Below are 14,811 nucleotides of genomic sequence, written 5' to 3'. Positions count from 1 at the left end.
GGTTGTCCCGCTGCCCCCGCGGCTTTCATGGTCCTGTCCGGAGCAAAAGATGCCGGAGGCCCCGAGAGATGAGGTCGGGTGCTTGTGAAGCTCGATTCGTGCACGGCGGGAGGAGGATTTGCAGGGGGCACTGCCTGAGCTTACCTGTTGTGAGCAGCACGAAGGAACCGCTTTCTGTGCGGTGGTGCTGAGGAGTGCTGGGAGCCTGTTGTCACAAGCTGATGGTAGCATGGTGTCTGAAGGTGTGGCGGGGAGATGTCACCCTGCTGGGTCACCTTCCTGGCTTTTTGAGAACTTCTCCTGGCTCAATTAGAAGCGCTGAAGGAAAGGGCCTTTCAGGTGTCATGTTATCTCTTTCCAGAATGGCTATTGAATTTTTTTGTCATGCTCAGCCTTAACTATAAGAGTTCAAACATGCCTTGAGTACTAAGTTACCTAGTGACAATTAGTCTGTGGAGCTAAACAGGGCCGGGTGTCAAGAGGATGTGGCCAGATTCTTTTCAGTGGTGGCTAGTGATAGGACAATGGGCAACAGGGCAAGCTGGAACACAGGAGATTCTGCTTAAACATGAGGAAGAACTTTACAGTGAGGGTGCCAGAGCACTGGGACAGGCTGCTCAGAGAGATTGTGGAGTCTCCTTCTTTGGAGATATTCAAAACCCAGCTGGATGAATCCTGTGCAACTTGCTTTAGGTGAACCTGCTTTGGCAGGGGAGTTGGGCTAGATGATCTCCAGAGGTCCCTTCCATTCCATGATTCTGTAAACAAATGGAAAATACTGAATATTGATGTTTTTCCTCAGTGCAAGAAAGGGTGTAATCTGTTTGGGTAGACCGGAAACCAGTAAAAGACAAATGATTCTGACTGTCAAGTACGTCGTATGATCATGTGCTGAAAACTGTCTAGATTTTAAGAAATATTGATAGTAGGCTTTTGTTTGGTTTAAATTAATAGGTGTATATGCATACAGAATATTTGTACAAATATCTACTTTACGGTATTTTTTTAATCTAAAATGAAACTTCTGTAATGCCTTTAAAAATGAGGATGTTGCTTTATATGGAACAAAACTTCAACTTAAAAGTACATACAGTTCCTCTTAGGTTGCTCTTGAGAGCAAAGGGGAATGCTACTTAACCATAAATAGCAAGTTTTTTTTAGACAAAATTTCTTTCTGTGTCTAGCATTTTCTTTTATGTTTACCTTGTTTACGAGCCTTTCTTCAGTGCTTTGGCCAGTAAGTGTCTTAATAAGCCTATTTTTGGACAACTGAAAACAAACCCATTAATTTTTTTCGCTATAAGTTTTCATTTCCCTATTGTTTACTCCAGTGTGATAGCTTTTCGGTAGTTGGGGCTCTTATGGCTGGGACATTTCTGCAAATGATGTTTTCGGCAGATAAGTCAGCTGCTGGTTTCCATTAATTTCTGTCAGTGTCTGTCTCTTTTCTGACATTACAAGTGCAATACTTGTCTAACTAGAGGTATGTGTAGGACCATGTTCAGAGGCCCACTCTCAAAAGAGTCTGAGAAATTTTTAAGAAATTTGTTCCCATCAGTTGAGATGAAATAACTAACTTCTGGAATTCTGTTGGTTTATGCTATTTCATCTGGAAATGAGTTAAAACACTTCCTATCATTTGAATGTTCTTACATGTCTCATTGTTTTCAATTTCTCTACCTACTCAGGTGTCCTAAGTGAAACTGTTAATGTTGTAAATGATGTTATTTCTGGGCTTTCAACTTCTAGAAAGAAATGTGACGTGGTGGAATTAAGAGTTAAGCCTAATCTTTCACTTGGAGCTGTTTGACTTGCAGGTAAGCTATATGAATTGCATAATGTAAAGTTAGTTTTCTAGCTCTCGTGGGATACTTCTGTGCAGTATTCTACATACAGATTAAATCCAAAATACGCTTTTCTGCCCAGTTTGGGAGGAAAAGAGAATTTACTTCTTGTGAAACTGAATGGAGTTCTGAAGAATCTAAGTTGCCAAGACAACATTTACTATGACTTTGTAGTTGAGATAATATATGACAGATACAGACCATTTGCTAGATCATTAAAATTAATTGTATTGTGACTGTAAGAATAACAACAGTCAGGCAAAATGTGCTGGTACGTAGGTCCATGAGTAGATGAAGACTATATTCCTGTGGATTAATGTCTCAAGAGTTGAGTTTGTGATCCCTAATAAGGCTGATCTTGTGCTTAATTCTTTGTGTGGCCATTAATAGGATTTCCCCTTTACTTGATGTCTTAAAGATATTTTCACAAAATGTTTTGAAACTGAAAACCTTTGTTAAGCTTGGAGGAAATTGATCTCTGAATTAGTTGCTTATTAGATTTTGAGTGATTGTGCTGCTTGTCATGCTTGGCAAGATAGGTGTTTCAGCCCAGAGAACTGACACTGCAGTTATAGAAGGAATGCAAAATTACTCTAGAACAGGTGATGCCAAACTTGTTTGAGAGAAATCTCATTGCATGCTTATTGGTGATACCTGTGGTTTGTGTGCTGGAACATGGATCTTGCTGATGTCCATATGAGGTTCTAGTAAAGATCGAGAGGAAAATACAGCTTGATGTAGTAATGTGCAGGACAGAGTAAGTTGTTTGGGTATTTTTGGACTGAATTATGGTAAAAAGGAATATTATTCCATGTTGTTATTTCTACCGGTGTTTTATTTATTTTTCTGTCTTTGAAAATATCCCGTGTGTCCTATTTTCCAGTGCTCAGTGTTTATGCTTTCTCAGCCTCATTTACACTTCACTTAAGCTGATTAGAGTGAGAGGCACTGGAATAGTGAGTTCTGATATTGTCAGTAAAAATGTGCTTTGGTGTGATAAGAGGATGGAAGATGAGATAAATTCATCACTTCAGAAAATGTAAGGAATATTGGTGTACTTGAGCACAGAATTAGTATGTTGATTTACTCTCCTTTCACGTTTGAAAGGTTTTTATCTAAGTCTGAGGGACACAAATTTATAACCTTTTAAAAATTAAATATAAGTCTCTGGCAAAACATCAAGTCACCTCTACTGAGTGACAGGACCAAGGGGAGTTCAAGAGTTTGCCAGTCTATTTCTTCTTCCCCAGAGGAGGTTCAGACTGTCCCTCTCAGTCCGTGTCTCTCCAACTTAGAGAGAAGGTTGTCATGCAGGAGTGTTAAATGCCTTGCACAAGTCCAGGTAGATGACATCAGTTGCTCTTCCCTTGTCCACCAATGCTGTAACTCCGTCATAGAAGGCCACCAAGTTGGTCAGTCACAATTTGCCCTTAGTGAAGCCGTGTGGAGTCAGCCAGGATTTCTTCTACCACAAGTAGTTTTTGAATTTTAGTCAAATGAATTGCCCCAGCATCAACATAGTAATCTGGGTTATGTCAAATTAATATTGGATAAAATAAATAATATTTCACAATTTACAAAATTACCCTTATTTTTATATCTTGCATGGCTTTAGCTTTTCTTTCTAGAACATTACATTGTTGATGCATATTCAACTTCAAATACTAAAGCTCTGGAAAAGCCTTTTTTTTTTTTCTCTTTCTCTTTCTCTTTCTCCTACCCACTTCTGTTTTCCTTGCTGTGTTTTTCCAGTTGGACAAATAGTGTCAGCTGCAAACTTAATAAACATATTATATTACATTATCAGGCCTTTTAATGAAAATATATAGTGGATTCACTCTAGGTATTCATTTGATACTTGTCTCCAATTTTAAACTTAATTTCTGTTAACTGCTTTAAGAGTTCTGATTTTCACATAGTTTTGCTTCCATTTTAGGAAAGCTTTATTTAGTTCTAATGTTTCTTTAGCTTACTTTTGTGAATGTCATGTATGTCCAGGGTCTAAAAAAAAAGATGACCTCTACCTCTTCCGTGTTTAACAAATTTAGTTACTCATTACTGGATCGATGGATATCTTTCTCCTTTTTTATTTATTTATTTTTTTAATTTGAGAACAGATCTTTTGCTGGAAACTTAAAATAATATGTTTTAATTTTTTAATGTATTTAAATTAAATTGATTTGACTATAACTTTTTGGCCACAGTTTCCTTTCCTTTCCCTTCTTCTTCTTAAGACACTACATTTGCCTTCTGGAATATCTCTAGTTCTCCTTGAGTCATTAAGATACTGGTTCTTAGACTTGCTTCAGACAGTTACTTGGGTTTATTTGTCTCAGTTGGCCCTGGCCAATCTGAATATAGCTTAGCAAAGGGGGTAATGGTTCTCCAGAGCAGAACAATGGAAAAACCCTTATGTCTCCAATGTATGTTTTAGGGGGAGAATTTTTTTGGGCTGTGGTCTTATCTTGGGTACTGAACACTTAGAAGTGGTGAGAGTGCATCTTTTGATTTAGTTCCCTCCTAATGGGCTCTACCTCTTGCATCTTGGCACTGCTTCACAGTGTGAACAAATACAGTAACTGAGGAGCAGTTGAAAGATCTTCAAAGGTACATCCTGCTGCCCAGAACCAGAAAGGCTAATGTCAATGTAGTCTGAGTCTGTGAAGTAACTTTGGGAATATTGTGCAAGTCAGAGACTGTTCAGTTACAATTAGGATTTAACATTCATTACTGTTTCTGGTCTTCCTGCCTAGGTTTCAAGATACTAATGGCAGATTCATCCAGTGATTCAGACAGCTTTCTTAGGGGTCGAATAGGAAGGCGGCCACCTTTGCGAGCATCCCACAACAGAGCTTGGAACTATGGTGCTGAAGAAGTTACAGAGAAGATCCATACTTTAGCAAGCACTTTACAGGTTGCTTACAAAATATGGCTTTAAAGTATCTATAAAGTCTGCATTTCTGTAACATAGGGTCAAATTTTCATTTTTGAAGTTGTGGAAAATACTGTACTGATGGGAAACATTGCTTTCTGTGCAAACCAAAAAAGATTTTGGGAAATTGATCATACTACCTTTTAGCTGAAAGTGTGTGCTTTGTTAGACTTCTATACAACTGCTATTTCAAACAGTAATAGAATGTTGTTAGAAACAATTATGTGTTTGGTAATACTGTTTATAAAGTTAGCAAACTGAATAATGCCAAATAAACTGTCAGATTCTCACAAGAGGCATTACATTTTGTAGCAGAATGTTTCAGCCCCATCTTTGTTGTACTGTGGAAAATTTCACAATTCCTAATAAAGTAAATAAGTAGACAGTCAATTTCCTCATGGTAGATTTTACAGTTCGTATGTTTTCTAGATGTGGGACAGCACAGTGAGAAGTGGTATTTGTAAACTTGTAAGACATCCATACTTGAGCAGGAAAAAGTGTTCATCTAATTCTTGCTTCTTCAGTGGAGGAAATCTTGGAGTCTTTTTGCAAATGGGAGGAGACATCTAGTTATCTTGACAACATTTATTGCTTGAGAAGTCATTCCCATTCTTCTCTAGCTGACAGTTCTGAATAGCTAGAGTGGGTGGGCTTATGTGTTATTACTTGTGTTGAAGTATTGTTTGGCCAGCAATATTTTTTTTTTTCCTTTTTAATATGTGAGAAGAGAAAAATCCATATAGAATGCTGAATTTAAACTTCAGATCTTCGTAGCTGGAAAATAATCATCAGGCTAGAAAAGAGATGCATTAGTAAGAGTGTAATCTGACTATTTTTTAAAAGGGACTCTTCAGTGTTGTCCTGTTTCTGTCTAACCTCTTTCTAGCTGCTCTTCTGAAATTCTGATTTTAAGCTAGTTGGTTTTTGTGGACTGCTTTTCAGCAGATTTGCCACCTGATCCCGCTCTTCGTCTGGTCAGAGGATGGTCATGCAGAGACCTTACATAATGTGTTGATCTTAAAAGATATGTTATTTCTCAATTAACTTAATTCTGTTTTACAGGAAGGTAACATTAAGTTCTTTGTTTTAAAAAGGTTTTTCTACAGAGTGGCTGAAACTTATAAAACTTTTTGTTTGAAGCTGAGACCTTACTGTTGTACTGTAAATAATAGTGTGGGTTGGTTGGTGTGTTTGTTTCCCCCCCCTTCCCTTTAGCCATGCTGTACATCTTTAGATTCTGGTTATCTGAGTAGGATTTTGAATGCTTAGACCTTTAAAAAGCACGTGTGTTATCAATTTACTCTTATAAAACAGAAATAATAAAGACATCAGTAATGTTTGTTTAGAAGAGGTTTCTGTTTTAATTTTTCTTCCTCAACCTTTTTTCTTAGGATACCAACAGAAATCTAAGACACGTTGACCATTTGCTGGGACAATACAGAGAATACAACAAGGAACAAACCGAAGCAATAGCAACTGTGAGCAACTTTCAGTTTATCTTCTTAAATCTTTTTTACTAATAGCATTTAAAGCTGAAAACTCCATAGTAATGAGCAGAATATATCAAGAGTTAAGTAGGTGTAAACAGAAAGTTTTCATATTTATTTGTGCAGTCTAAATCAAACTATAGTAATACATGATGAAACTAGCAGGTTTTGTAGCTTCATTATTTCTCTGGTTTATAAACACCACACGGATTGTTATGTTATGGTACTGTCCCAAGTACAAGGTGCATAGCTGAAATAGCGTATCAGGGAACATGTTTCTTTTGCATGGATAAGTGGTAAGGCAAAAGCTGAATTACGGAAGGGAATGAGAATGTGGTCAACTGGTGTAGGTTTTTTTTTCCTCTCATTCTACAACAGCCTTTGAATTTGACAAGCTTTCTCTAAATTGTAGAAGAGGTGAAATTCTCATATTATCAAGCTTCTACAAGTTAGAAAACATGTGTCTAGACAGAGAAAGCAAAACAAATTAGTGCTGGTAGGGCAAGAGAAGTTTATAACTTGATTACAAACTGCAGCAGTGCTGCCTTGAAACACATACATATGAGATGTACGGATATTTTGCATGTGAGGGTAGAGAGAAAGAGAAAAAAATGCAAACATGTAGAAAAGAAGGCTTGTTTTCTTGAGACAGCTTGCCTTCAAAATCAGTATCCAAAAACTCTGCATGGAAGTAATTAGGGATATTATATGCCTCAATTTTTTTTTTCTTCTATTTGAATACTGTCTGTGTCTATAAACTCTACTTAGATATTGAACTTGTGTTATTTCTGGTGGACATTAGAACCATTTAAGGTTGTCTGTTTTTAACAAGTGCTGATACTAGATGCAGCTCAACATCCTTATTCTGCAAAGATTGTTCTATTAGGAAACATCAAGGTGAGTGAGACCACTTGAATTTAGTTTTACTTAATGTCTGTTCTTCTTAGTCATGCTAGGTGGCTTTTGATCATGGCTCAAGTGAGGGAGAAATCTAGAGACTCTAACCATCTCCTGCTTGAGTTTTAAATAATAGAGTAAAATCAGTCTTATTAGTAAAGGTAGCATGGTTCTCTGAGTTCTTCTTCGCTTTCTGAAGCAGAAGTTTGCACCTACATAGAGTAGTTGTTTGTATTTTGTATGTGGGAAGAAGCAAATGGGATCAGGAAGCTGTAAATCTGTTTTCCTTCTACAAAACATATTTAAGAAAAACTTGAATAAATTTTTCATTTGAATAGTGTTGTATTGAGGTTTTTTTGTTTTGCTATGATAGTTGGTCAAATATTTCTACCATATTAGACTTTAGACATTGGACACTAGATTGTTTATCTGAGAATATTTTTCTACAAATAGGGTATGTGTTTAGGTTTTGTCAGTTATGCTGAATATTGTTATGTCTGACTCTTGAATTCTTTGTGATCTTTTCCTTAAAAAAGACTTTCTTCAGACCATTGTATAGCATATTTGCATTTAGGAATTGGTGACTGTTGGGCTGCTAAGGAGCTCTCTTCCATTCTAATTTACAAATTAGTCTTCCTACCCAACTTTGAGGTGCGCAGTGTCTGCCTGTGAATCCACACAAAACTTTCTACATAACTTACAGGCTCAGGAAGGTTTGCTGCTCAGAACTTTATTTCACTGTTGTTGATTCTCCAGTGGTGGGAATATTGTACACTCCCTATGTGCTCTGTTCTAGAGCAGTTATTCTCCTGCTGACTTCACTGTTGGGCAGTGATTTTGTTATGTCCCTGGAGGAGAACAATAGCAGAGAAAAGGTCCTGTTCTGCCCTTTGGGGTAGGGAGGAGAGAATGTTTTTTGGTGGGTATTTTGCTGATGTGAGGCTTTGGAGAGGTTTAAAAGTAATTAGCCTTTGAGAAAAATCTGGTTGGTTTTTATTTATTTATTTTTTTATTTTCTGATGACACTGATGTTTGTTTCTTTAAATCAATAAATAATAATTTTTTTTTTTTTTTAAAAGGGGGAGAGAAGAAATTGGAAAGAACCAAAATGTTAGGCACTTTTTTGATGGGATGTCAAGGAATGGAATTAAGATTGGTGAATATTAAGGCTATTCTATTCAAAGTTGTGTTTTTTAATATCTCTATTCTACTATCACTAACCAGTCTTCGTTCTTCTATTTTTTAAGAGAACACAAATACCTTAAAATATAATGATGTTGATAATGTAAATTATAACTCAAAAATTTTAAACAATTATTTGACCATTGTTCTATTCTAAAGGAACAGATTGAAGAGCTCTTTGCTTAAAAAAATAAAAATAATTTAAAAACCCAGCTGTCTGGTTTCATGTAGAGAGGATGAAAATGAGCACTGTAAAGCTAAAGCATGCAAACCGAGCACGTGTAGTTTAAATCAGAGTTTTTAATGCCCTGTACAAGGTAAGTCTTTGACAGATTCAAGTTAGATTTGAAAATTGAGTTATTGCTGTTCTTTCTTTGATCCTCTGGCATTTTAATGATTTCTTTTTTCTAAGTTTTAGCTTTTTGAATATAAAAAGTGATCCTCACATAGGATCCAATCCACGTTACATACATGCATTGTCATATCTTTTTCCCTCAAGTAGTCTCTGTCTTTTTGAGAAAGTGTTAGAAAAGTCTTAAGGTTTTTTGTTTGAGAGTTTTAGTGATAATGAAGTTGTTTTAATAATACCATATAATGAAAATGTAGTACTTTTAAAAGAATCTAAACAAGCATTGAAAGATTCAGAAAAGATTTAAAGTAGTGTTTTATGCTTTGGGAAAAAAGTGCTGCCCAGAGAGGGATCCAAGACAGTGTGTGTAATTCTGCAAGAATAATGCAGTAATTTAACCATCGTGTACAAGCCTCTGTTAGGGAGAGGAAAAGTGAACCTTTAGAAATTTATGTTTTGTGGATTGTCAAATAAAGGTGTGACAAAAGCAAGTGGCTAAGAACCAAAGTTAGCAAATGCAATCTTAAAAAATAAGATGCAAGTTTGAAAAATTAGGAACGTACTTAGGAATATAGTTAGTTCTGAACTCTGAAGTTGGGAAAGGCTGCCTTTTTCTTGACGTGTAACTACTAAAAGCAGGGCTTGATGTAAAGCTGCTTAGTGAAATTTGATAGCCATGTGTCAAACTGATTCCAGGTAGGGCTGGTAGAAAAATTCCAATAAAAAAAAATTCTTTGAAGTTGTTTTCTGGATTTTACAGGGCTGTTATTGAGCATTGCTCCCAGATAGGTCTTATTTTGGTTGTAGGAGACATACTTTTCTTTTGAGTTTTACTGGTGTGTTGCATCACTGTTTTAAAAAAACTTGATATTTGAAACTGCCAATGTTGGAAACATGTTGTACTATAATTATGGGAATATGACATATGAGATATTGAAGAAAAGCTGTTATTAATTCATAGCTATATGTGACTTAAAAATAGTTTTGATTCTCTTAATGACTTTTTTGGAAAATAATATTTTACAAGCATGTCTTTTTTTTAATCAGTGTGTGTTCTTATTTCAGTAAATTGTAATTTCTCTGCAGTTAAAAGAAACACTGGAACAATCTATAGGTCAATTAAGGAGCCAACGATTAACCCGAAACTCTGGAATGAGAAGTGCTTCTCTCTCAAGCTTATACCCTAGTGATCTGGATGGAGAAGGAGTGTCAGGTAAAATACTTCAAGAGCTTGAGTATACTTAAATTGTGTTATATAGCTGTTGTATGGAAAGAGGAAATTAAAAAAAATGTATAAAGATAGTGATGTGAAAAGTCATAATTGATTACTTCAAAGAAATTCAATTTAGAAATCTGGGAGACCTGCATGAAGTTATGCAGTTGTTTATTTGATAAATTCTTATGGCTTTCTTTTACATAGTCTTTTCTGCTGGTATCCCAAGAGATCGAAATTAAACACTGATTCTTTCAGTAGAGAAAATTCCTTGTCCTGTGCCTGAGTTGTAGGTACATACAAGTTAAAGATAAATCCAAAAGATGTTGCAGCTTCTGAAGCTTGCTTCACAGCAGAAAGGAAAGTTAAAATTTAAATGCATAAGATTGCGGATGTATGGATGAAATTAGGTAAGGCTCAGTGGAAAAGGAAAACCGGAACCAATGTATAACCTACAGAAAAATAGTTTTTTCTTGTGTGTCCCTCTGAAAATTCATTATATGTACGTATTTAGGAAGAAGTGCATTGGGCAGGAGTGTTCCTCCCATAAGTAGCATTTAATGTATTTTAGTAGGAAGCACTCAAACTTTCATTTTTCTAATGTAAAAGCTGTGAAGTACTGCAGTTTGAAGCTGTAATAGATCCAAGTGGAGGAAAAGCTTGGACAAATAAAATTTGAGGAAGAAGATATCTATTCCTTGGAGGAGCAAAGGAAGCCTCTTTCTTACCCATCACATATATGTATTCCAGAAATATTTAAATTGAAGAAGAATCCTGGGAAGAGCGAAACAAGAAGTATGCCTGTGCATTCTATGTAACTTTAGTAGTTGTTTTGTCTGTAATGTGGCCAATAAGGATATTGGCAGGATGAAACACGTGTTTTTCATGAAGCAAAATGAAAATTTCCCATACAAAGTTTTATCTTCCTACTTATTTTTTTATCTCTTATCTCATAAAGGGAACCGCCACTTCCTGCCTACTTCTTCTCTCAGGGATTATGGAGACTCACAGGGCAATAAACATCGAAGGTCTAGATCTGCAAGTGTTCGATTTGTCAATGAGGCAGATAATTTGGACCAGGTACAGAGCTCTAATGGGAGTTGCTTCCCCAAATATGCATTATTTGGAACCAGGCTCTTTGCTTTTACATCGAATGAGGTCATTCTGATGACACAGCTGAGAATGTTTCAGCTATGAAATGTGCTTTCAATGTCATATGCCTTCATTAGGCAGGCACCTCTTCTGTCTGTCAGGGTCATTAAATTTCATGCAAATCTAGCATTATAGATAAAAAGATGGTAGTGTTATCAAAAGGAATGTATGAAAACAATCTCTGTACTTTTTAGGCCACATGTGAGGAAGAAAAATAATCTCTAAATATGTGATTAACATTTGCCTACATGCTGAAATCCAGTGTGGCTATAAAGGAGATAGTTCTGCTTTAGTTAATGGCACAGGATCTTAGGGCTTTTGTTGTTTACTTCAGTGTAGCCTGGATTGATTTTGAGCTATCTAGTCTCCATCTTAATTCTACATCTGACCTGTGAGTAGGATAATTTGACCCTGTACTTCAGGCAGATGATGTGAGGAGAAGAGGATGTGTATGGCACTGGTAATTTTAGTATCCCTCAGCTTGTGACTACTTGCAGACCTTTTGGAAAAAATAAATTAATTACCTTAAGTTTATAGGCTTTCTATATCCTACAGATAGAGAGGAGATTTCAGTACCCATTTTTGCACTTTCAGACAGTGTGGCTAGACCTGCTCTATGTGGACTAATTTGTCCAGGAGAGAAGTATTATGACTAATAATTAAATATTAAAGCAGTTGATTGTAAGGTGTTCATGTTGACTTTAATAAATCAGTCCCAACTTCCAAACAATTAATTGTAAACTTAACCACAATACTTTCTCTCAGTTGATTTTTTGGGAAGTCTGAGTGCTACAGAAATTCCTAGACTTTCTATTTAAACCTGTTTCATTGCTACTTCTCCCTTCATTTCTTCCTCCCTCAAAGTTAGTATTGAACATAATCCTTGGAAGGAAATAATATTATATGGAAATCTTTGCTCCTAAGCTTTCAAAAAGCTTAGAAATATTTTAGACTATTTCTAAATACTTTATAAATATCTTAGAAATTTTATTCAAGGGAGTACCTGCAATGCATACAAAATTCCTAGTTTATATTAAGTAACTATATAAGCAAATAGCTTATTTTCCTGTTTCGATGATAGCTACTGGTTTATTCCTTATTCTTGCTTTTCAATGAGTGAACATGGCTTTACTTAATCCTTAACTATTTTGTAAGGAGAGTATAGTGCTTTGAGGAACGATGAACTAGTAGTTATTAATCATGACCATAGGTAGAAATTGGGGCAGAGATAAGGCACTACTGCTTAATTAAGGCTGTGGCTTTTTCTTCTTTCTGTAACCACAGTCCCTTTATTCCCATTCTGGCTGCTTCTAGCTAAGGTAATTTTCCATCTGAATGGTCTTTTAACGTGTTTGGGTCTCTCTCCTTCTTAGGCTGATGCATTCTGAAAATATGCTGTGCTTTTCAGAGTCTCTTGGGTCAGGTTAAATTTTCTGGATAGTCACATAGGGGAGATGGTAATGCTTGTGTCTGAATGTTGAGGACAGTCAGCTGGGCTGTGGAAGATCCACGTTTAAATTGGGCATAGAACAAGGGGCTATATATAAACCAGAATTTTTCATAATAATGGTCCTGAGCTGTTGACAGCAGTAGGATGAATTAATTGTCACTTTTTATCCCATGAAGGGTGGATGACCTATTACTTTTTTGTTTGCTCTCTTAAAAACTTTGACTGTAAATTGAGGACCTGCTGAATGGGCGAAATGTGAGATTTTACAGAGGAAAATATATATGGTTTTATGTGGTGTTTTGGGGTTTTTTTGTTGTTGTGTTTTTTTTTTTTTTTCCTCAAGCTCAGAAAAAAAGCATTCTTTTTGAGAATTTACATACTAGAGTATGTAAAGTCTTGGACAAGGTAAAATACCTTTCCTCAATGCTCTGGTAGTTCCTGGATACATCATAGTGTTCTGCTTGGTCACTTCCAATTTAATGTGTCATCTTTTTATAGTAAGATATGTAGCTGGGCAGAATTTTGTTTCACTTATACTAGCATTTATTATCAGGAAATGTCTCTTCTGACTTCACCTGTTCAGATCTTTCAGTTTGCTTTTGTATTAGGTTAAAAAGATGGTGCAGTGTCAAGTAACTGAAATAACCAAGCTCTGAACCATAGAAAAAAAAAAATAGTTGAGAAACTTGATTTGGCAAATAACGTACTGAAAATTAAACTTCAGTGAGCAAGTGTTGTGAAGGGTGGCTTGAATTAGAAGCATGGAAGCCTCATCCACTCATCCAGGCTCATTTGCGATTCGTGGAATTTTGTTATTTTGTAGAGTATTTTTATCGGCTTTATTTTTAAAAGTGTATATATATGTATTTGTTAAATAGCACAGAAGAAAAGGTTCCTAAGCTTTGGTTTAATTTGTGTACTTTAATTTACAGCTGCATTCTTTCCACCAGTCTCTTCGAGATCTCAGTAGTGAACAAATTCGCCTAGGAGATGATATCAGTCGGGAGCTTTCAAGAAGAAATCGGTATAAACAGAATGTAACTCCTTGTGAAGAATAGTGTGGAAAATAATTGTTATGCTTTTAAATAATTCTTAAATGCCTTTGTTCTTTTGTATTTAAAAAAATAATTTTGGGCAAAGTGGGGAATTGCACAACATGTAGATGAAAGCAGTATTATGAACTGCTTGTTCCATGTCATCTTGTGCAGTGTTTATAAATGTAATTAACACTCATCAGTTCTGATTTGTATAATACATGTGGCTTTCCCCCTCCTTTTTTATATATGGACAAAATAACAAAGACTTGGGAATTTCTTTTGTTACAACTTTGTTCCTTATTTGTTCTTGATACTGGAGTCTCTTGAGGGCAGGCACACTCTCATGCAGGTATAATACATGTGGCTTTCCCCCTCCTTTTTTATATATGGACAAAATAACAAAGACTTGGGAATTTCTCTGAAAGCAATAATAGGAATTAGTCCGCTAATTCCTAGTAGGAACTAGTACTATTCAAAAGGACTGTGTAGATGTGTTCATAATATTGTACTTGTTGACCTGATACCTTTTCAAACTAGATGATCCATTATCTTCTCTTGAGGAATGGAAAAGCTTTTTATCATGAATTTTTCCACTTGAGGCTGGTCTCTAGTTATACTAGGAATTTAGAGGCTGTAGAAAAAAATTGAAGGAGCAAAAATCCAGGAGACTGTTGATGCTTAAAATTAGCACAGTTGATATTTATTTTTGCACTGTAGAATATTCTTACCTATATTTTTCTTTGAAGGACTGATGCTGAATTAAGAAAGACTCTAGAAGAATTGTCTGAAAAGCTCACTGAGTCCCAAAGACAAGAAACGGTGAGTGTGACTAACATGAAAAGAAAATTTATATTTAGTATTGAAAGCAGGATGTGGGCTTCTAGTTTAATGTGTGTGTTGGTAATCAGTACTACATATTAGTACCTATATCTGAACACGATCTTATCTAGGCCACTATATGTTGTTATAATGTTACCCTTCCATAATGAAATCAGCAAGGCAAGTTTTATATTTCAGGTACTCGTTTGAAGTAAAAGTGTTTTACAAGCATTTATGTAGTTTCAAAATTCATGGTCTTGGAGAAAGCTGCTTTTTAACTTTGAACATTGGTTTAAATGCTGTCATGCTTGTTGAAGATACCTTTTGAAAGATACGAGTTTTTCCATGTTACAATGATGAATAATAGTTTCCTCTTCCTCCCTCCCTCCCTGTCCTTTTCAATCATTATCATCAGTGTGGCATAACGGGAGGAGTCTCTTTGGACTGCA

The 14,811-nt window shown here is 35.8% G+C and overlaps 1 protein-coding gene across 1 annotated transcript; it reads left to right on the top strand.

Moving 5' to 3' along the window:
- Positions 1-4,611: 4,611 nt before the first annotated feature.
- Positions 4,612-14,362, top strand: LOC104517791 (centrosomal protein of 128 kDa; the record flags this gene model as incomplete). Its single annotated transcript, XM_010176930.1, has 6 exons — positions 4,612-4,758; positions 6,168-6,254; positions 9,778-9,904; positions 10,863-10,984; positions 13,439-13,530; positions 14,290-14,362. Coding segments are annotated over exons 1-6 (648 nt in total), but the record flags the coding sequence as incomplete, so codon positions are not given.
- Between the last annotated feature and the right edge of the window lie 449 nt (positions 14,363-14,811).

The sequence above is a fragment of the Antrostomus carolinensis genome, unplaced genomic scaffold, assembly GCF_000700745.2.
Source record: "Antrostomus carolinensis isolate BGI_N321 unplaced genomic scaffold, ASM70074v2 scaffold23851, whole genome shotgun sequence".
NCBI classification, from domain to species: domain Eukaryota; kingdom Metazoa; phylum Chordata; class Aves; order Caprimulgiformes; family Caprimulgidae; genus Antrostomus; species Antrostomus carolinensis.
The sequence above is the reverse complement of the archived record's forward strand: the minus strand, read 5'-3'. Positions and strand labels throughout refer to the sequence as shown.